The sequence below is a fragment of the Lipotes vexillifer genome, unplaced genomic scaffold (genome assembly GCF_000442215.2).
Source record: "Lipotes vexillifer unplaced genomic scaffold, Lipotes_vexillifer_v1.1 scaffold788, whole genome shotgun sequence".
Classification (NCBI taxonomy): Eukaryota; Metazoa; Chordata; class Mammalia; order Artiodactyla; family Lipotidae; genus Lipotes; species Lipotes vexillifer.
This window is the reverse complement of record NW_006791862.1, coordinates 1,584,092-1,607,864: the sequence shown is the minus strand read 5'-3', so window position 1 is coordinate 1,607,864 and position 23,773 is coordinate 1,584,092. Positions and strand designations below refer to the sequence as shown.

The following is a 23,773-nucleotide window of genomic DNA, read 5'->3' as shown; positions in this document are numbered from 1 at the left end:
GCCCACGCACCTAGAGCCCATGCTCCACAACAAGAGAAGCCACTGTAATGAGAAGCCCGTGCACCGCAACAAAGAGTAGATCCCACTTGCCACAATTAAAGAAAGCCCGCACACAGCAACGAAGACACAATGCAACCAAAAATAAATAAATAAATAAATTTTAAAAATTAAAAAAAAAAATTAATTAACGTTAAAAATTTGAAGTCAGTCCTCAGTCACACTAGGCAGATTTCAGATACTCAGTAGCCGCTTGTGGCTACCAAATTGAGCAGAGCAGGTATAGAACATTTCAGGAAGTTCTGTTAGATAGCGTTGTTCTACAACACAAATCAAGTAATCTCACTTTTGCAACCAAAATGACTTACCATGGCCAGTAAGACCCTATAAAAATCTTTCTTTTCTCTACTTTCTCATCTCTCTTTATCTAATCTGTTATTCAAAATACTCCAGACACATTGGCCTTCTTACTGTTCTTTGATTATGCCAGAACGTTTTTCCCTTTCTCAGGGCCTTTGCACTCATTATTCCTTCTTTTTGGAACATGCTTCCCCCATGATTGCCTCTTCATCATTAAGTGTCAACTCAAATGTTACCTTTGCAAGAGAATTCTTCCCTGTCTACCCTAAGCCCTTCCTTTAAGAAGGCTTTGATCATATCACCCCATTTTTATCATCTTCATAGCATTTATCTTTGTCTTACTTAATTGGTGTGTGTCTGCCTAATACACTTTTCCCCACTAGAATGAAGCTTTTTTTTTCTTCCAGCTTTATTGAGATATAATTGACATATAGCACTGTGTAAGTTTAAGGTGTACAACAAAATGATTTGACTTAGATACATTGTGAAATGATTATCACAAGTTTAGTGAGCATCTGTCATCTCATATAGATACAAAATTAAAGAAATAGAAAAAATTTTTTTCCTTGTGAGGAAAATTCTTAAGATTTACTCTTACCAACTTTCATATATAACATACAGTAGTGTTAATTTATCATGTTATAAATTATATCCCTAGTACTTATTTATCTTATAACTGGAAGTTTGTACTTTTTGTCTGCCTTCATCCGATTCCCCCTCCCCCCACCTCTTACCTTTGTTAATCACAAATCTGATCTCTTTTTCAGTGAGTTTGTTGTTGATGTATAATTGACCTACAACTCTATGTTAGTTCCTGTTACACAACATAGTGATTCGATATTTCTATACAACTCAAATGATCACCAGATAAGTCTAGTTACAATGTGTCACCATACAAAGATATTACAGTTATTGACTGTATTCCCCGTACTGCACATTTCATACCTGTGACTCATTTATTTTGCAGCTGGAAGTTTGTACCTCTTAATCTCCCTCACCTATTTCTTTCCCTCCCCCCTTCCCCTCTGGTAACCACCTGTTCATTCTCTTTGTCTGTAACTCTGTTTCTGTTTTGTTATGTTCATTTGTTTTGTTTTTTAGATTCCACCTATAAGTGAAGTCATACAGTATTTGTCTTTCTCTGTCTGACTTATTTCACTTAGCATAATACCCTCTGGTTCCATCCATGTTGATTCCCTACCCCCTTCCCCTCTGGTAACCACCTGTTCATTCTCTTTGTCTGTAACTCTGTTTCTGTTTTGTTATGTTCATTTGTTTTGTTTTTTAGATTCCACCTATAAGTGAAGTCATACAGTATTTGTCTTTCTCTGTCTGACTTATTTCACTTAGCATAATACCCTCTGGTTCCATCCATGTTGTCATAGATGGCAAGGTTTCATTCTTTTTTGTGGCTAATATTCCATTGTATGTATATATCACATCTTCTTTATCCATTATCTATTGATGGGCACTTAGGTAGCTTCCATATTTTGGCTGTTGTAAATAATGCTGCAATGAGCATAGGGGTGCATATATCTTTTCTAATTGGTGTTTTTGTTTTCTTTGGGTAAATACCCAGGATCTTTGCCCATTTTTTAATCAGGTTGTTTGTTTTGTTGATGTTGAGTTTTATGGGTTCTTTGTATATTTTGGATACTAACCCCTTACCAGATGTATTGTTTGCAAGTATTCTCTCCCATTCAGTAGGTGGCCTTTGGGTTTTTTGATAGTTTTCCTTGCTGTGCAAAAGCTTTGTAGTTTGATGTGGTCCCATTTGTTTACTTTTGATTTTGTTTCCCTTGCCTGAGGAGATATATCCAAAAAAAAAAAAAATTACTAAGACTGATGTCAGAGAGCTTACTACCTATGTTTTCTTCTAGAAGTTTTGTGGTTTCAAGAATTAACACTTAAGCCTTTAATCCATTTTGAATTTATTTTTTATGGTATAAGCAAGTAGTCCAGTTTGATTCTTTTGCATGTAGCTGTCCAGTTTTCTCAACACCATTTATTGAAGAGGCTGTCTTTCCCCCATTGTATAGTGCCTCCGTTATTAGAATGAAGCTTCTTATGGTCATGGATTCTCTCTCTCCTGTTTACCACTATATCCCTTGCACCTAGAGAAATAGAAATGACTGGCACATATAGGTGTTCAGTCAATACTGGACTATGAGAGTCTCTGAAAACTTTATCATCTGAAATATATATTTCTTTTTACTATAATATTTTACTAGATTTCACTTTTTTTTCATAGTGACAGGGATCATTGCAGACTGCTTGGTCATTAGATCAGCAATTTGACTGTCAAGTGATATTGTCTCTTTATTCTGTATGAGTATACTTACTTTAGCATGAAAAGTTGCCTGTATACAAAACATATTTTTTCTACTTTTATATTTCTGCTTTAAAATATAAATCTAATCAACTCACCATTCTAGAGTTGCCTGATAATTATTTCTTCTTTAAGTTGAAATTTTGTAATATGAAAGATACTCCATTCAGATTTTTTTGGCCACACTGGGTCTTCGTTGTGGTGTGCAGATTCTTCTTCATTGTGGTATGCGGGCTTCTCTGGTTGTGGCGTGTGGGCTCAGTAGTTGTGCAGGCTCTCTGGTTGTGGTACTCGGGCTCCAGAGTGCTCAGGCTCAGTAGTTGTGGCGTGCGGGCTTAGTTACCCTGCGGCATGTGGGGTCTTAGTTCCCCGACCAGGGATCGAGCCCACGTCCCCTGCATTGGAAGTCTGATTCTTAATCACTGGGCCACCAGGGAAGTCCCCAGAACTTTTTATTAACTTCAATACTGTCTTGTTTTATTTGAGGGTTTTAGTCTTTTCTAAAAGCAGGTAACTGTATTGTGAGTGTTGGGAGGATACACAGTGGCATTGTGTAATATTTGCCACCTTGTTGAATAGTACTGATAATTTAAAATTACTCTCTTTTAGAATAGACTGGTGGCTGCCAAGGCGGGAGGGGAGTGGGAGAGGGATGGATTGGGAGTTTGTGATTAGCAGATGCAAACTGGTATATATAGAATGGATAAACAACAGGTCTTACTATAGCACAGGGAACTATATTCAGTATCCTGTGATTAAACCATAATGGAAAAGAATATGAAAAAGAATGTATATATATATGTATATATGTATAACAGAGTCACTTTGCTGTACAGCAGTAATTAACACAACATTGTAAATCAGCTGGACTTCAATTTTTAAAAAAGTAAATTAAAAGTACTCTCTTTTTTCTCACTGTACAATGGAATGATAGACATCAGAAGATTGTTAAGTGTTTCTCATCTTGGGTCATTGATCTGTTAATATTTTTGGAATAGATATAAAAATTAGATTTTAAGTATCTGGGTTTTATTTAATACTCCTGAAGAATGCTTCCTAACCTCTTCATACTTGGTTTTCTTTTTTTAATACTTGGTTTTCTTTTAAATTACGTTTATATTTTGTTCCATCTCAGGGCTGAGCATTTTCAGAAAATTGTCACGATATATGGACATAACGTTTAGCATGATATATGGACATAATGTTTTAGCCAACATTATAATAGATACATAAATATATGTCCAGTCCTCACTCTGTTCTCCTGTCTTGTATGGTCTGTACAGATGTATAGTCTGTTGCTATCTTGACCTCATTCTGACCTAAAGCATTTTACTGCTCTTACATATCACTAGGTAGCATGGTTTTGGGACTTCCCTGGTGGTCCAGTGGGTAACATTCTGCACTTCCAGTTCAGGGTGTCCAGGTTCGATCCCTGGTTGGGGAACTAGATCCCACATGCATGCTGTAACTATGAGTTCACATGGCGCAACTAAGAGTCTGCATTCCGCAACTAAAGATCCCACATGCCACAACTAAGACCCAGTACAGCCTAAATAAATATTTAAAAAAAAAAAAAACTAGATAGCATGGTTTTACAGATACTTTGTGTAAAGAATTCTGTATTTTTCCACCATAGAGGATAAAGGTTATAAAAGAAAGAACTGGCAGTACCACTATTTTCAGTGAACTTATCTTACTGGAAAGATAAGTAAAAACAACTTTTATGAAGCAACATAAAATGAGTGGTAACTGATCAAGGGTTGCATGAATATACAAAAAAAAGGAATGGAAAGTAATGGTAGGTAATAGAATTTCATGTTGATTTTTATTGTCTTCATTGTTTTCCAAATTTTTTATAATGAAACTGCATTACTTTGGGATTTGGAACAAAAAGAATTAAGTGATAGATGTAGCACATGGTAAGTGCACAAATACACAAAATATTTAGAGAAGATAAGGACTCAAAGTTGGATGAGATAACCATAGGTAGCTTTCTGGAACGAGCATATACTTTTTTCTGTGCATTAGTCGGTCCCAGCTTCAGCCGGATGGTTGTTTTCCAGTGCTGCCTCATTTCTTCTGTCTCGCAACCTTAACTCATTTGGGTGCTACATAGTGATCAGTAAGAGGTTATCAGTTCTACCATGCTAGAAATAGCTATCAGAAATAGAGTAATGTTATTTGTGCTTCTGCAGATTGCTTCATGTGCGAAATGGAAACTGCAAATATCATTTGGGTGAAGAAACATTTAAGTTAGCTCAGACATACATGGATAAACTCTCAAAACATGGCCAGCAAGCAAACAGAGCTGCACTCTATGGAGAACTGTGTGCACTCCTATTTGCAAAAAGTCACTATGATGAGGTGAGTGTTTTGAAGAACATTTCACTGTGACCAGTAAGTATCTGTAAAACAAAAGATAAATCATATAATGTCATATTTGTTTTAATAGATCTCATTTTGACATATTAGGTTTACTTAAAGCAATATACATTTGTAATGGAATATTTTAAATTAGGCAAAAGGATTATTCTGTGAGATGGATTTTAAACATACATATACAGTTTAGAGCCTGTTTTTGTTTTTAATTTGACCAGATGTATCTCTGCATAAATTATTTTGAGGGCATGCTCTGTTAAATGAACCTTTAATAGGTGCTTTTTTATTGGATGTGTAGCTCTGGGTGAATTCTCATAACTTGAAGGCATTCGTTTCAGTGGGAACCTAGATTTTATTTATACTTTATTGCATTGTTTTGCTTCTGTCTCTGCATTATGAGAAGGATAGCCTCATTCTTGGCTTTATACTGTTAAATTAAGGCTTTGGTGCTAATGAATACATAGTTGAGAAGTGAGCTGTGTAAGCTTAACTCCTTTATTTATGGAAGAATATCATAATTACTTTATGCTGTCAGATAGCTGTCATTTAGCTTTCATATTTTAAAGTTATCCCTATCTCAATTTTTACCCTGTAATATAAATACGTGTATGTTCCATATTTAAAAGAAAGTCACCATTAGAAGTGAAACTGGAGAATTGTAGAATAATTGTGAAGTGATGTTTACAATCCCAGTGCTAGGATCATCCTGCTTTTAATATCTAAGAGGTATCATCAAGGAATGCATTTGTTGAATCGTATGGTGAGAGTATAAGTTTTTTAAGGAACTGCCAAACTGTCTGTACCAGTATACATCCCACCAGCGATGAATGAGAGCTCCTGTTGCTCCATATCCTTGCTAGCATTTGGTGTTGTCAGTGTTTTAGATTTTCGCCATTCTAATAGGCATGCCTCATTGTTTACATTAACTATTTTTGAAAGCTTAACAATTCATTATAAGATGAGTAAGTTCTGAGGATCTAAGGTACAGTGTGGTGACTATAGTTAATACTGTATTGTGTATTTGAAATGTGCTAAGAGTAGATCTTAAGTGTGCTCATCACACACAAAAAAGGTAACAGTGTGAGGTGATGGCTGTGTTAATTAGATTGTGATAATCATTTCACAGTGTATATGTATATCAAGTCATCATGAACACCTTAAATATATACAATGTTTATTTGTCAGTTATATGTCAATAAAGTTGGGGGGAAATTTTTTTAAGTCATTAAGAGTATGTGTTAAAATCTAAAATCCTTATCAGCATGCCTTCATTTTCTCAGGAGGTTTATGTAAGTTCTTCGGTTATTTTTGATGCTGAATTCCTGTGTCTGCTGAACTCGTTCTGTCAATGGATTATTTTGCCGCCCCTTTTATGCAGACTATTCCATAGCTTATTGACCCAGATATAGAATTTGGCCCCTTTCTATGATTTCCACACACCAAAAACAAAGAACCCCATTCACTGAGGGCCTTTGTGTGGATAGCCTTTACTAGAAATGAGAATGAAGTAAACAGCAACAGTTCAAGTAATAGAAATGCCTACCTTAAAAGTTCTTCTGGGAATTGCCTGGCGGTCCAGTGGTTAGGACTCAGTGCTTTCATTGCCGGGGCCCGGGTTCAGTCCCTGATTGGGGAGCTAAGATCCTGCAAGCCGCATGGTACACCCAAAAGAAAAAAAAAAATTCTTCAGGTGCCCTACCATCTTTTTATCTCTCTGCATATGTCCTCCTCATCTTGGCCATCTCTGTTTCCTCTTTCATTGTTTCTTTTCATCCTCGTTTTTCATACTGCCCTGCATCCTTCTTTCTGTTCTATAAAGTGAGTCATTTCTTGCCATTTTTTACTCATGTACTCAGCTCCAGACCCACCTTAATATGTCCAGACTCACCGATGTATTCAGTGGAAGAAAAGTACCTTTTATTCACCCGTTTCTTTCTTTTTTTTTTTAATATTTATTTTTATTTATTTACTTATTTTGGCTGCACTGGGTCTTCATTGCGGCACTCAGGATCCTCGCTGCGGCATGTTTAGTTGCGGCATGCGGGCTCATATTTGCCTCATGTGGGATCTAGTTCCCCATCCAGAGATCGAACCCAGGGCTCCTGCATTGGGAGGGCAGAGTCTTACCCACTGGACCACCAGGGAAGTCCCACCAGTTTCCACTTTCTTTACTGGGCAGTTACTATTTAATTGACAGTTATTTTCTTTCTGAACATTTGAATTGGTGTGTTGTACTGTGTCTTATTCATGATCTTTGCAGCTCACACATTCATGAGGAATATTTAAGTCTATAGATGTTTCTTGGATAATCTTGATAGTTTATAAATTTGTCGTTGTATCTACAGAAAAGTACGCAAATCTTGAGGATATATCAATAGTTTGATGAATTATCACCATATTCTGTTATTAGTCCATGTAGGCTAGGTTATGCTAAGGTAGTATCAACCTCCAAACAGCACTGACTTGGAATAATAAAAGTTTATTTCTTGCTCATGCTACATCCCATCTTATATCTCTGTGGCTCTGCTTAACATCCTATCTATACTTTGATCAAAACCCTGTGTTGTGGAGCAGCCTGTATCTAGAACATTACCAGCCTTGAGCAGAGGCAGAAACATTATGGGGAAGGGATTACTGGTTCTTAGAGCTTTCTCCCAGAAATGCCATGTTTCACCTCTGCTTATATTTTAATTAATATTTTGGCTAAAGGAACTCACATAACCATTCTCGTCTTTAATGTGGAAGGGAACTTTATCTTTCCCCGAGGAGGGGCAGTAAATATTTTAAAAGCAGTATTACTTACAACTTACCACAGATTTTACCTTATTATTCTGGAACAAAATCAGCTTATTTAGTATCTTACAAACAAATCAGGTTTTTTGGCCTAAATCTCATATATTTCCTTTTTGTATCAAAATGGCTTCTGAATAGCTACATCTTTTAGGTGGAATGGAAGAGGTGGAAGCTTACAGAGGAAAACAGATGTTTACTTTCTGATATTTTCAATTTGTTTTCCCCACATTTTTTGTGATCCCTTCATAATATTATTTTGTTTCTTTGAAGCAGTTCTTACTATCTAAAGTCATTTATTTTGCTTTTTTCCCCCACTAAGCACTAGGAGACGAAGGACATTTTCTGTTGTGCTCCCCAATAGATACCTATGTGCCAGCACATTGCCTAGTACTTAACCTCTCTGCACCTCATTTTCCTATAATAATAGTACATATCTCAAAGGGGTGTTGTGTCAATTAAATGTGTTAGTGCACATAAAGTGCTTAGAAGAGTAACTGGCACAAATTAAGCACTCAACTAAACAAGCAATTAAGATACAAAATAATAAGTGTTACAGTAGGGGAAGGAAAGTACAGGAAACCTAGTCTAGGGCTGAAACCTGAAGGACAACTTAGGTGGTTTAAGGGGTCGGAGGGCGGAGGGGAATGTATTTTAAGGCAGAGGGAACGGTATGTGCAAAGGCTTCTGGGCCACAAAGAACATGCCTCTGATTTCCTGAATATGTGTCACATATCCAAAGAAAAATGTAACAAGCTTACACTTTCAAGAAGACTCAGCCTCTGAGAGAAAATTTTAAGTGTAAATATTTAGTATGTGTTCTTATTCAAGTACTTGTAAGCTTGCAGGAAAAATTCATAATCACTTCGTTAAATATTGTCAATGTGATATATCACAGGTTTTGCTCTTCTGTAAATATTTTTTAGGCATACAAATGGTGCATTGAGGCAATGAAAGAAATCACAACAGGCTTACCAGTCAAAGTCGTGGTGGATGTTTTAAGACAAGCTTCTAAGGTGAATATAATGTTGAAATTATTAAATGGATTATAGTATTTAGTAAGCTTTAAATTTGTGTAAATTAACCTACTATTTAACAAATCAGGTATTGCATACTCATGGATAACAAAGTCTATTTTCTAAGTTTCTCTGCTCAGTTTTAGAAGTCTGGCTTCTTTCTTAAACCTCTACAGCAACCTGAATTCCTTATGTCATGGTTGTATGTATGGGCTTTCGTCACTTTTCTCCTAAAAAATAGCCTGGTATTAAATCTTTTAGTCACAGTATTGGCAGTGTCACAGTGTGATAGCTTTTTTTTCTTGACTTGGTAGGCAATACTTATTTGATTTTTACTCTAGTTTCTTCTTACTCTGTAAAAAAAAAATGCATTAAGTCTTTGAAGCCATTTAGTAATATTTTAAAATTGCTGCTTTGGTACACTGAGGCTTTGAAGCATTGATGCACTTTTCAGATATACTCTTTCTACCCAGAGGTTTTTCAGTTTTGAATATTCCATTTTGGTTGGTTTTACTTATGGAAATTTCAATTAGAAGAATTATTCTAAAATTATAGATTTAGAAGAGTTTAAGATATCTGCGAAATTTATGAAATAAGTCATTTTAGAGCAAGTAAACAGCATAAATATTCAGGTTATTATTAGAGCTAGAAGAGACATTAATATGTTTTTAATTAATTTAAAACATTGAATATACATTTAATATAAAGACAGCTTAATATATATGCAAGATTTACATTTCTGTATGCAAATAATATTTACAGTTAAAGACTACTGGCTGTCTCATGAATCAAAATATTTTAAGAAGTAATAGGAATACTTGGAATTCTGTGCATTTAAAAGTTATTAGATGGAAAACTACAAAATAGTTGTAAGCCACTGTAGAACGGGGATATAAATACCTTAGAAAATAATACGGCAAACCCTCCCCGCCTCTGTTTTAATAATATGTAAGGATGGGAATATACCAGCTTTTTAAGGTAACTTTGTTATAACAGGTTTCTTCTGGGCATGACTATCAAAATTTTAAGTTTTGTAGTTTCCCAGGATATGTACAGATCTGTTTATAATGGAATTTTCAAATACTTGGAAGGAAAGAAATTACAAATAGAGCCATTCTATTTATGTTTGAAGATGCTTTTTTTCAACCATTATAGTTTGACTATATCAATATAAGCCATACTTGTTTCAACATACTAATTAACTGTTTCAGAGTTATTTAACAATTTTTCACTTTATCTTTAGGCTTGTGTTGTAAAACGTGAATTTAAGAAGGCAGAACAGTTAATTAAGCATGCAGTATATTTGGCACGGTAGGTGATTGTTATTAAAAATACCATTTCAAATTGTTTCTTTCTACTTTATATATCCTAATAGTTTTGTATCTTTTTATAGGGATCATTTTGGATCCAAACACCCAAAATATTCTGATACACTGCTAGATTATGGGTTCTACTTACTCAATGTAGATAATATCTGTCAGTCTGTTGCAATTTATCAGGTATGTTAATAGTTACACTTTTTTTCTTTCAACCTAAATTGACTAGCTGACCTGTAATTTGTGATGTATAAACCACTATCTAAAAATAACTCTTTCTGAGCCCTTCCTCATATATGGTACTCCATTATTTTACTAAATAATACCTAGAAGGCTTAAAACTTAATGTTTTAGGAATTAAAGAGTATCATCCAGGAAAAAAGTTCGGGGGTTGTGGGTTAGTATTTAAGAGTAGTTTTCCATTTTTCATTTACTGAGATGATGGCTTGTCTTTGTTGTTGATTTAGCTCAAATCATTATAGCTGCCTTTGTAGTAGCAAGGAGGCTTGATAGCAATTATTTTAGGCCTTATCTCAGTCAGTCTCAGGAAAATGATGTGTTATGCCATCACTCCGGACAAGGTATCCTTGATTTTATAGTTTACTTCCGAAGAGGACATAGAGAAAAACACTAATGTAATTCCTAAGACATGTGAATGATTTTATTATTAAGCCATTGCCTTTTTTTTTTTTTCCCACTGCCGTGGCCTCTCCTGTTGCGGAGCACAGGCTCCGGACGCGCAGGCTCAGCGGCCAAGCCATTGCCTTTTAAGTCAAACTTACTCTTTAGAAAATCAGGCTGTAGGTGAATTTTATGTTCTGTTGTGATTTAAATACTGTAGGACTTTTTTCAAAACTGATGGGATTGAGTATATAGAATCTATATTTAAATTACTAGGATGCTTAATTTAACTGGGTGGTGTTTTAAGGATTCACAGTATTACCAGTTATTCTCATGACTCTTTCAGGCAGCCCTTGACATTCGGCAGTCAGTGTTTGGTGGCAAAAATATCCATGTAGCAACAGCCCATGAAGACTTGGCTTATTCTTCTTATGTTCACCAGTATAGCTCTGGGAAATTTGACAATGCACTGTAAGTTCCACTTTCCTTTTCAGTGGGGGATTAAATACTGTTGCTATATTTTGTTTTGTTTTTTCCTAATACAATACTTTTCAGTGTATCTTATGGATTAAATTTGAACTTGAATAAGATACCTAAAATGTTCTTGAAGTCATTTAAAATCATATCAATTTATAAGGTATTTGTTTAGATCTTATGTGGTTTAATGTTGAGACATAGATCTCCATATAGAATATGACTTATTTTTTAAGTGTCTCCTTCAGTAATTTTTCTTTGACTAATACAGTAGTGTCTGGTTAAATGACAGACTTAACCTAAAAACTTGCTCATAACATGCAGAAATACTGAATAATGTAACAATCATCTTTTTAAATGCATAACTGAGCTTGTAAGAGAGAGAAGAAATCCCCAAGGGCCAGTAATGGACTAAAATTCAAAAAGGGTAGGCATGAACTACAGTATGAGTGTTCTGGGGTGGAAAGGCTTAGAAGGCTTAGAAGTTTCTGAAACCTTGGTTGAACAGCAATCCTGGGTTTAAGAGACAAGGCATTTAGCCCATAGGAAGCTGTGGCTTAGAAGTGAAACCCTCACATGAAGCCAAGATCAAGGCTACACCCTCGGAGAGAGTAGACTAGGGGAAAAAACTGCCCACTGGCAAGAGAGGTGACATGGAAATTTGTCCAACTTAAGTTGGGCCCTCAGTTGAAAAAAAAGGAGCCTCACAGGGGAATTTACAATTTATAGATGTCTACGTTGTGTTTGGGCATCATGCATGCAGGAACCCCCAAACTGAGGAAAACATTAAGAAGCACTTTAGGACTGCTAGTTCTCCTGGGATGCTTTTCAGGAGAAAATGCAAAACTCTTGGAAATAATTAACCTTCCATCCAAGCCATACAGACTTCCCATAGATCTAGCTGTACCTGAGATGAACTCATCATAAAAAATATTTAAATAAGGAAACATTTCCCCCATGGGTGAGCCAGCAGACATAATGATCAAGATTAGAACACTAAAAATATCAGTTAACAGAACTTTATGGCTGATACTATAAAGTAAGGTTTCTTAAATGTTTAAAGATATAAAACGGGTTGGCAAACTATGGCCTGAAGGCAAAATAAAGGTTTATTGGAACATAGCAATGCTCATGCACTCATGTATTGTCTATGGTTGCTTTTATGCTATAACAGCAGAGTTGAGTAGCTGGGACAGAGTGTAGCCGCATAATCTGAGATATTTACTATATGGCCCTTTACAGAAAAAAATGTGCTGGCACTGATATAAAAGAAGGAATCAGTAATATTTTGGAGGGAAAATGAAGAAAAAAAGGCAGATTTGAAAATAAAACAACTGAGGGAACTATACTCAGTATTTTGTAATAACCTATAAGGGAAAAAGAATCTGAAAAAAAATCAATATATATGTATCTATAACTGAATCACTTGGCCTTAAACCTGAAACTAACACAACATTATAAATCAACTCTACTTCAATTAAAAAAATAAAACAACTGATACATCCTACAGCATGAATGAACCTTTAAGACGTTGTGCTAAGTGAAAGCAGCCAGTTACAAAGGACCACATATTGTATTATTTCATTTATATGAGCTGTCTAGATACAGGCAAATGAGTAGAAACAGAAAGTAAGTTGGTGGTTGCCTAGGGCTGGTGGAGTTGGAGGAAAACGAAGTGACTCCTAAAGGGCACAAGGTTTCTTTCTGAGGTGATGAAAATATTCTGAAATTAATTGTGATGGGTACATAACTCTGTAATATACTAAAAACCTTCAGTTGTACACTTTAAATGGGTGAATTGTGTTGGTATGAATTGTCTTAATAAGCACTTTTATTATAAAAAACATAATAGCTGGAAGTGGAAAATAGTCATTGACATTAAAACTCAGTAGACAAGTTAAACAGCAGATTAGACACAACTAAAGAGACAGTGAGCTGGAAGACAGATCTGAGAAAATTAGTGATTACCTGGAAGCTGGGAATAGAAGGCGTGGAGTTGTTTGAGATTATCTGGCAGATAAAATAGACAAACAGCTTGCTTTCTGTTTGACGAGATGGGCCATGAACAAATAACCAAACATGTCAGGTGAGAATACATGCTATGAAGGAGAATAAAGTAAGCTAAGAGTTTAAAGAGTGATGGTAGATTTTTTTAGGGACTTTTGTATAGGCTGGTCTGGAAAAACTTCAGTGAGGGTAAGCCATGTGGATATTCAGGGGACAGCCATTACAGAGAGACAGTAGAGCGAGTACAGGAGTCATAGGTGAGCACATGCTTTATGTGTTCAGAAAACTGCAGTTCCTGTGTGCCTGGAAGGAAAAGAGGGGATTGTTTCTGAGAATGGTAGGAGATGAGGTCAGAGAGGTAGCCCAGTGTAAGATCATATTATATTGAGCCTTATAGGCAGTGATAGCAACTTCACAGTTGATTCTGAGGGAGATGGGAATCCACTGGATGTTTAAAAGTTCAGTCTACAAAAGATTGGAACTTTAAAAAAAAAAAAAACTGGTCCTTTTCCACAGATAGTTTTAGAAATTCTCTCAGTATTATAAATTGTGATTTTTTTTAATGCTTAAATTATTTGTAACTTAAAAGAAAAGAAATGCCAGAGTATATCTATCTGTATTGCAGATTTCATGCAGAAAGAGCTATTGGTATCATTACCCACATCCTACCTGAAGATCATCTTCTTTTGGCTTCTTCAAAGAGGGTGAAAGGTACCCTTTGTAATCTAGTCTCATATATATATATATATATATATATATATACACACACATATATATATGTGTGTATATATATATATATGTATGTTGGTTTTTTTTAAGATTTCTTTCACTGTCAATTATAATAGATGTCTACTCTCTGATAACTTTAAAATCGATGGTATATGGTATAAAATAGGGGTATTTGTTTATTTCCTCAGGATTAGACTGCATATTACTAAAATAGCCAATTCACTGATTTAAAGTATTTGCCTACAACTCTAAGAATTTACAGTGGTTCATAATGAAAGGTTGTTCACGTCTCTCATATAACATTGTTAATAGGCCAGAGTACATTTCTTTTGCCTCTTTCTTTACCTTTTCCTACCTTCCTTCCTCTCTTTCCTTTCACTCATTCATTCATTCAGTCAGTCCTTTCTTTTGAGGAGAGGATGGAAGAAATCACAAATTATTACTGTGCAGTGACAAGGGTGGGAAACTGAAGATGGGTTTTTCTCAAACCTTCAGTTTTATCATGCAAGCTTCTGAAACTCAGTTTCATATCAGGTTACCCTTAATGTTGTAAGGCTCTTACCACATACCACTTTCTTCTTTTCTTATTAACTCTTCTGCAAATCACTACCAAGGCTTTCATTTTGCCAACATGATTGGGTCACCCATGTGGTAGTTCCATGCATGTTGGATAACTTTTACCTTAATTCTGGAACTGGGTTTTACCTCCCCTCTAGGTTTGCATTTTTAAAGTCATGCAAGTAATACCTGATTAATGTCAAAAATTAAAAGTTAGAAAAGAGAAAAAATTAAGTTACCTGAAATCTCATCGATCCAGAATCAACATTTGGTGAATATTCTTTTAAACTTTTCTTTCTTCAAACGCTGAAATGAGTGAATAATTTTTTTTAGTTCTATAATCTGCTTTGTTCAATTAATATATTATCAACATTTTCCCATTTCAGTACATGTAGGTATATATCTTTTTTTCTAATGTTCTTAACCTCACCTGTCTTATTGGACCTTTAAATTGTTTTTTAACCTTTTGTTCTTTAAAAATGCTACAGTGAACTAAATCTCTTTTTACTTTTGTGCCCATGGACAATTTTCCTAGAAATAAAATTGCCTGGTAAAAGAATATGTGTTTTTAAGACTTTAAATGGAATTTGAGGGTCTTGAATGGGACTTTGAAGTTAAATTATCTTCTTGACTGGTTTGATTGGTCAAGTGAGTTAGGAGGAAACCAGTTCTTTTAGTTGTATTTAGTTAAAGGTTATATAATTTACAAAGTGTGGTTTCAAAATTTTCAGCAGTGCTTAGGTACTCCTTGACAACTTTTTCACAACTTTAAAAAATTTGCCTCTTTATTCTTGTCTTCCTTGTATTTGCTTAAACAACAAATTCACATCAGCAAAGCATAACAGGTCTGGTAAAATAGAGAGTAATTCTACAAAATAATTTGTTGTATACCATTGTTTTTCTTAAATTTGAAATTCATTATACTGTGCAAAATAGAATGACCAAAAGTGTATTTTTTCATTAAAATGGAATACTTTCATCTTTACCAGTTCTGTGGCATGGGATATGGTTTATGGTTCTAAACCATAAGCATATATAAGTGTATACAACTAACATCTGTAAAATTTAGTTTTAAATTTTATGTTCTGATTAGCTTTGATACATAGTTTGGAAATGCACTAATTTTATTGCCTTCTTATTCAGCACTTATTTTAGAGGAGATTGCAATTGACTGTCATAATAAAGAAACTGAACAGAGGTTGCTTCAAGAAGCTCATGATTTGCACCTGTCTTCACTCCAGCTAGCTAAAAAAGCTTTTGGGGAATTTAATGTACAGACTGCAAAACACTATGGAAACCTTGGAAGACTTTATCAGTCAATGAGAAAATTTAAGGTTTGAAGCACATTTTACTATATTTTTCTCTCTGTAAATAATCTTAGGTAATAAAGTATAATCTTAAATAATAAGTAAATCTTAAATAATGCTTCTTTAGTAATCTTAAATAATAAGGTATACGTTTATTATACTCCTACATTATTTCACATAAGAATTGAGAAAATGGCTAGTATAAAACGACAGGGGCTTCCCTGGTGGTGCAGTGGTTAAGAATCCACCTGCCAATGCAGGGGACACGGGTTCGAGCCCTGGTCTGGGAAAATCCCACATGCCGCGGAGCAGCTAAGCCCGTGAGCCACAACTACTGAAGCCTGCGCGCCTAGAGCCCATGCTCCGTAACAGGAGCGGCCACTGCAATGAGAAGCCCGCACACTGCGACGAAGAGTAGCCCCCGCTCGTCTCAACTAGAGAAAGCCCGCACGCAGCAACGAAGCCCCACCGCAGCCAAAAGTCATAAATAAATAAAAATAAATTTTTTTTAAAAAGACAGTCAAAATATAAATAAAATTAAAAAATACAGACCCTAGAAAAATAAATATATCAAACCATAAAGACTAAAACAGTTATTATAGTTAGACTTAAAACATAGCTCTTAGCTAGTAGTTTAAGTACAGCACTTAGGAGAATGCCTGCCACATAATAGGTATGCAAGAAATATAAGATATTGCAAGTGTTATTAATTGTAGTGATAAAAATTTACTGAATTTAGTTCCCTTTTAGAGTTTTGGGTCATAGATTCTTATTATTGTCCATTACAGGGTCACAATAAGGAAGGGATGAGAGTTGCTGCTTAAGACATTCATTTTTATCTAAAAATCAGTTTACACATTCCTCAATTAACCTGAGTTTGGTTTGTTGGAATAAAAATTGTCAAAACTCAAAAAAATAAAATAAAGTGTACTTCTATGTAAAATAACATACTATAGTGTAGTTTCTTAACAAGGTTCAGTTAAATTTTAGAGTGTATTAACTGAAAGAAGAAATTCTGATTTTAGAATATTTTGATGTTAATTTCTTCTAACAATTTTTTATTACAAGGACAGGTTTTCTTTTGTCATTTTGGTATCGGACACTATTACTTTCATCAGCTTATGTGCACAGCTTCCCCAAACCAGTAAGGCTTCCTGTAGGCAACTTTTGGAAGAATATAGTGTGTTCTCTGATCAGATTACCTTATGCCCTCCATAAGACATCTTTGGCATTTAGAAGAATCTTACTCATGGGGTAAGAATTGTTGACATAAGAAAAAGTATAATCTAATGGTTAATAAACCTTAATTGTTTTTCAGGAAGCGGAAGAAATGCACATCAAAGCAATTCAGATTAAAGAGCAACTTCTTGGTCAAGAAGATTATGAAGTTGCCCTTTCAGTGGGACATCTGGCTTCTTTATATAATTATGACATGAATCAGTATGAAAATGCTGAGAAACTTTATTTGCGATCTATAGCAATTGGTATGTTACTTTAAATTTTTCTTAGTCAATTGGTTAGAGATCAACATGTCTTATATGTTGTATAGAGAGGTGTTATTATTAAGACTTAAATGAGTTTAGAGCTGCTAAGGATATCCAGGAACCACTCAAAAATCATCTGAAACATTTTGCTAAAGATTATTTATTGATGTTGAAGCTACTAGTAAGAAATATGACAGTAGAGTGTCAAGTAAAGGCAAAAGTAGTTATTTCAAAATATTTGTGTAAACACTACCCCCAGCCCGTCCTCTCCCTTCTTCTGATTTTAACATAGACCCAGTTTACCTGTTTTTTAACTTGATATAAATGAAATCATACAATGTATATTTTTATATGCCTGGTTTCTTTTGGTGAACATCAGTTGTGAGATACATCTGTGTTGTTCATATCACTGTTGCTTGTTAATTTCCAGTGCTGTGTAATATTGTATTGGATTAGTATATCATTATTTAATCCATTATACTGTTAATGGATATTTGGAACATTTGAATTGTTTTCAGTTCAGCCCTATTACAAAATAAGATACTGTGGTCATCATCTGAATGTTGTGCCTATTAAAACTCTTCCCCATTTTTATATTGACTTGTCTGTCATTTTCTTATTGATTTATAGAAGTTCTTCATATACTTTGGATGTATCTGTTGGTTAAATGTGTTGCAGATAACTCTCACTCTACTGCTTCTTCCTTCCTTCCTCCCTCCCTCCCTCCCTTTCTTTCTTTTTTGATTGGTTGTACCGGGACTTAGTTGCGGCAGGCGGACTCCTTAGTTGTGATGTGCGAACTCTGTCTTTTTAAAAAAATTTTATTTATTTATTTATTTTTGGCTGCATTGGGTCTTTGTTGCTGCGCGCAGGCTTTCTCTAGTTGTGGCGAGTGGGGGCTACTCTTCGTTGCGGTGCACGGGCTTCTCATCGAGGTGGCTTCTCTTGTTGCAGAGCATGGGCTGTAGGCACATGGGCTTCAGTAGTTGTGGCTCGCGGGCTCTAGAGCGCAGGCTCAGTAGTTGTGCATGGGCTAAGATGCTCCATGGCATGTGGGATCTTCCCGGATCAGGGCTTGAACCCGTGTCCCCTACATTGGCAGGCGGATTCTTAACCAAAGCACCACCAGGGAAGTCCACGTGCGAACTCTTCATTGCAGCATGCATGTGGGATATAGTTCCCTAACCAGGGATCAAACCCGGGCCCCCTGCATTGGGAGCATGGAGTCTTAACCCACTGCGCCACCAGGAAGGTCCCTACTTCTTATTTCTTAATGGTGCCTTTCAAAGACCAGAAATTCTTAGATTTTAATGTAATCAAATATTGCTCTTTTCTTTTATGGTTAACACTTTATATTTTCTGTTTAGGAAATCTTTTCCTACCCCAAAGTCATGGAGATACTCTTTTGGAAGATTATCTTCTGGAAACTTTATTTTACCATTCACATTTAGATCCACAGTCCTGAAACTGATTTTTGTTTATGTTGTAAGGTAGCAATCAAATCCCCCACCCCGCGCCTTTTTTTCCCTCCGTATGGATATACAGTTGACCAGGACCATTTTTTCAAAGAACTGTCCTTTCCCCTCTGCTGTGCTACCTTTGCCAATAAATCATATATCCATGTGTGTGAGATTGCTCATTGTCCATAATATATTACCTTGCTCAGTCCTGGAAGTCCCATATTTTCTGTGTATCTTTTTGCACAAATGTTCAGATACATAAATATTTTATTGTCCCTTTTATACATAAAAGGTGGCAAACTCTTGGTACTTTTTTGTACTTTGTTTTTTTTTTTAACTCAACATATACCCTATAAATGACTCCATGTCAGTTCATAAAGAGCTGGGAGCTCCCTCCTCTGTTTATAGCTGCATAGTATGCCTTGAATGGATGTTCCATAGTTGAGTGGATGTTCCATAGTTGAATGAAACAAATCTTCATTTGTTTCTAATATTTCGCACTTATAAACAATGCTGTAATAAATAGCCTTGTGCATATGTATTTTTCTACTGTTGAAGGTGCTGCCATTCTTTAGATCTCTTTTAAGTCTTAGAGGTAGATTATGGTTAGGATTATGTTGGTGAATGCTGATAAAAGAATTGAATCTATTCCTTTTAAGGGAATAAAACGAAGCCACCTTATTTTAAAGATCTGAGCTTGTGTTGTGGAAACTACTTGTTATTTCATTATTCATTCGAGTTTCCTTTCTTTTTCTGTTTACTTTCAGGGAAGAAACTTTTTGGTGAAGGCTACAGTGGACTAGAATATGATTACCGAGGTCTCATTAAACTTTACAACTCCGTTGGAAATTACGAGAAAGTGTTTGAATATCACAATGTTCTGTCTAACTGGAACCGGCTGCGAGATCGGCAGTATTCAGTGACCGATGCTCTTGAAGATGTCAACACCAGCCCCCAGTCCACTGAAGAAGTGGTGCAGTCCTTCCTGATTTCTCAGAATGTTGAGGGACCGAGCTGCTGAGGGAGGACCTCAGTTAACTAATTTACCTTTTCCCAGATTCCAGGGAATTCATACTGTGAAATCAAAATCATGTTGTTTTTTCGGGGCTGGAATTTGCATTGAAACACTGGTCCAGTCCATTGACCCTATTTGGGTGATCCCTATCTTGCAGAGTGTCCGTAGGAATAAGCATATATTAAGTTATATTCAGCATGTACCGCATGTGTAAGTAATCTGGCCCATATTTTCAACCTAGTAGAACAAACAATAGGAATTTTTTTTTCTTTTTAAAAAACAATTCATTTTGCAGAAAGCCTGAAAGAAAAAAAGAACCCCTAAATAAAACTATTTAAGAGTTTAAAAGAGTTGCATTCTTATTATGTAAGGATGATTTTAACAACTTTTTAACATATAATTCTTCCTTGAGGAGGTATTCAATACTGTATTGTAAAGAAATTTTATGGGGAAAATCTTTATATGCAGTATAGAAAAGTTAACACAAGTACTAATAGAAGAGGGACATCCAGACTTAGGTTTGGCTACCTTACCCAGAGAAGTGGATACAACCACTCCAGAGCTCTATTACAAGGGAAGGACTGTCAGATTCATCTGAACTGGACCAGTGTTGATCTGTAAGTAACAGGAAAGCTGATAAACCAGCAGTTTTAACTCTTTGGTTGTTTTGGTTTTGTTGTGTTTTTTGGGGTACAAAAATGCAAGATGCTCTGATAGCGTTTGCTAACAGGACCAGGAGGATCGGAAAAGGACCAGCCTAATGTAGAAAGGGGTTATTTGGACCAGAAGCTTTAGATTATATTTTAGCCCCTGCCTATACTTTTATCAGTAGAATGATTTCATTTAGATGTATAATGAAACGTGATCATGCAAAAATTATATTCATGTAATAGACACCAAACTAGGGAAATTTGGCAATTTCAGTGGCATATTTTAGTCAAGGTACACAGATGGCAATGCCATAAGCAAGTCTATAAATATCTGCTGCAGCCATCTCCCTCATTTTAAATGTTACCCTAATAAGCAACACAGTTAGCAAGTATATTGGCTAAGAGTCATGAAATAGCTCATGTCCAGATGGGAATTACAGGTTACTGTGTGGTTTATGGGGATTAATGGAAAAATGAATTCCGAAAAACAGCAAGTCTTCTTAGAAATCCTTCATGTTTATGGTAAATAATAGTGCAACTAGGTCATTTTATTTGAAATTCAAGAGTCAAGTGGAAATATTCCCCTAATGATTTATCTATTTCACTAACTTGTCTTTCTGTTTATTGGGTTGATTTTTTTTTTTTAAGCCAGTCAGGTTATTTAATGTTGAGGTAATATTCAAATTTGAGAAGTTGTGACATGTAGCAATCCAAGAAACAAGAAAGGTCTTTTGCTGTTACCTCAGTTCTTATTATAGTGGCCTATTTGGTGCCTCTATAGTTAAGAATCAGGGTTTTCCCCCCTATTTTCAGGGGTTCATGACTTGGCTGTTAGAGATGTTGCTCCTGGCTAATGCTGGGAGTGGTCTGTGGGTGAGTGGATGTGTGCTGAATTTTGGTTTTCTTTTAACAGGCACGTTGGGGTGGGAGGGGGAAAAAATCTAAACTGTCCACCACATTGACTACAGAAAAAGTAATTGGAGATTTCAGATAAACTTGATTTTAAACACTTTTTTGGACTTCCTAAATACAACCTTGTTTAAAACTGTTATTTGCCGTCTTGTTAGTTATGAGCCGGTGTTTTTAAGTCCCCAAGTGGGCATTGACTAGGGGAGGTACCTAAAGAGATGAAGCAAGCCCAGACCCTAAGATTATAGCTATGTGATTTTGAAACCTGGGTTTAATCCTCAAATTGAATTATTTTTAATTTTGAAAAGAGTACATTGGCACACCTGCACCTCCCCCTTCCAGTTTATTACAATCTAATGCCAAGAGGCACCTCTTTATTAATTACCAAATAGTCTGTGTGACCAAGGACTAACATTTTTAAGTTACTCAGCTCTATCCTCATGGGCCTATATATTTAATACCTCCAAAGATACTTTAAGGATAGGCTTTGTATACTTTTGTTGGTTATTTAGAGTCCTGTGGTATGTTTGTGGTATAGGAATGTCATGGTAAATTGTTTTTCAATAAATATTTTGAAACTTATGTTTTCATATGAAGTTTTTTTTTGAATCTATATTTTTGGTTTTGTGCACGTATAGCATTTCCTGGGATAAAATCAAGCAAATGACTTAAGGCCTCATCTTCTCTAATTCAGTTTGAACTCAGCTTAAGCTCACTCAGTGATAAAGCAACACGATATTTAGAAGCCTAGGATCACAGGGTGATAATATTAAACGGCTGCCAGTTTTTCTTAAAAAAAAAAAAAGTCATTATTGGTAGTTCCGCCTTATTGCCACTGCTTTAATGTAGTTTTCTGTAAATTCATATACTTTGACTTAATGCAGACACTCTAGGTTGAGAAGAGAGATCGCCAGTTTCTGTTAGTGATATAACTTAATGTGCTATTATTGCTGGTTTTAATGAAGAATAATACCCTAATAATTTTTAAGTGTGGGATTTATCCTTTCAGTAGGGATGTTTAGGATAAGTTAGGGAGGTAAATATCATCATGATTTTGGGGGTTAGAAAAAATCTCAAAGAAAAGAATAAAATTACCTCACAATAGCCAGTTGCTTGAACAAACTTTTTATATATGGTGGGGTTGTGTGTAAGAAATCCTAGACCAACTTAAAAGATTTTTCTGGAAGTTCAGCAAAGTAATAATAAATAAGGGGCCTTTGGTCTCATCCTTTCCTGGCTTTCATTTTTTCTCTCTCACCCAGTCTTTTTCCTAAAGTTTGGTGCTACTCAAGTTGGGTGCATCAGGGAGCCCTGTAACATTCGTGAGCCACACAGGTGGTCGGTCACTCCTACATTCAGTTTAGGAGAGCCAGTTGGGTTTTTTAGACCATAATTTTTATGGGTCCCCAAAGCTGACTTTGCCCGAAGCATTAAGACCCTTATTATCATCAAATTTTGTCTCTGTTCAGCAAAAAATGAACTCATTATTGCTTTGGGGTAATCCCCACACAGGTGTGCTTTCACTTGTGAAAATGAAAGATTTGACAAAGACCTTTGTTCTTAGCCTGTTAGAGAAGGGTTCATAATATTGTGAAAACTAGGTCCAGCGGCTGCAATCATAAATAATGAGAGTGCCATTTGGCTGCGCCTTATAGTGCAGACAGAATGCTGAACAGTAAACACATGCCTAGAACATGATTGAAGCTTTTGGCCATACTTTACAGGTTGAAAGAATGGTTTGCTGAGTAGCAGGTAGAGGCTTTCACCGCTATCCAAAAGTAGAGCGTTTCCATGAAACCTCTTTAAGCCGAAACAGGTGAACAGCAGAGAGGCAGTTACCTTAGGACATGTCTTGCTAATGGATGCACAAAATAAATTGAGATAAAGCACAGAAACTCACACAGTTGTGGCTTGAAGCTGAGATACTGAGCGTAGTTCTAGGGGAGGAGCTTGGCAGTGCCACTGTCGCTCAGGGTGCCACTGCCTCTATAACAGCTGTCTGCAAAACAAGCGCTGCATGCTATTTTTGCTTTTCACCTTTTTTCGTAAGAGTGAAGATCCTTTTGGATTTTTTTCGGTTAGCAAAAACAGGTGCTAATGTAGGTCTTTCATAAAAGCAAAGTAGCATAAAGTGAACTTTCAGAAAGCAGAGGAAACCTGTATTAACTGCTACTCAGTTTTGTTGGGTTTTTTCCCCCTGAATTTGTAGCCTTGCTGCTTCCAAACTGTTCTTTTTCTGGATGGCAAAGTTACTACTGGAAAAATACTTATTTTTAAGTAAAAATGTTTTTAAGAGTTTTATTTTTGCTTTAAGAATTAACATGTGTATTTCACCTGTTGGCTTTGGAGGACCTCAGTTCTTGCTAGAAAAT

General features: G+C 35.7%; 1 protein-coding gene across 1 annotated transcript in view; it reads left to right on the top strand.

Annotated features, from left to right (window-relative positions):
- Positions 1-20,148, top strand: part of APPBP2 (amyloid beta precursor protein binding protein 2) — a 71,734-nt gene extending 51,586 nt beyond the window's left edge. The window contains exons 5-13 of the mRNA XM_007464902.1: positions 4,882-5,050; positions 8,782-8,871; positions 10,115-10,182; positions 10,265-10,370; positions 11,155-11,279; positions 13,915-14,000; positions 15,720-15,910; positions 17,202-17,367; positions 19,595-20,148. Of these exons, the coding sequence (XP_007464964.1) occupies positions 4,882-5,050; positions 8,782-8,871; positions 10,115-10,182; positions 10,265-10,370; positions 11,155-11,279; positions 13,915-14,000; positions 15,720-15,910; positions 17,202-17,367; positions 19,595-19,848 (1,255 nt within the window). The 3' untranslated portion in view covers positions 19,849-20,148. The remainder of the gene's footprint in view (positions 1-4,881; positions 5,051-8,781; positions 8,872-10,114; positions 10,183-10,264; positions 10,371-11,154; positions 11,280-13,914; positions 14,001-15,719; positions 15,911-17,201; positions 17,368-19,594) is intronic.
- The last annotated feature ends 3,625 nt before the right edge of the window (positions 20,149-23,773 follow it).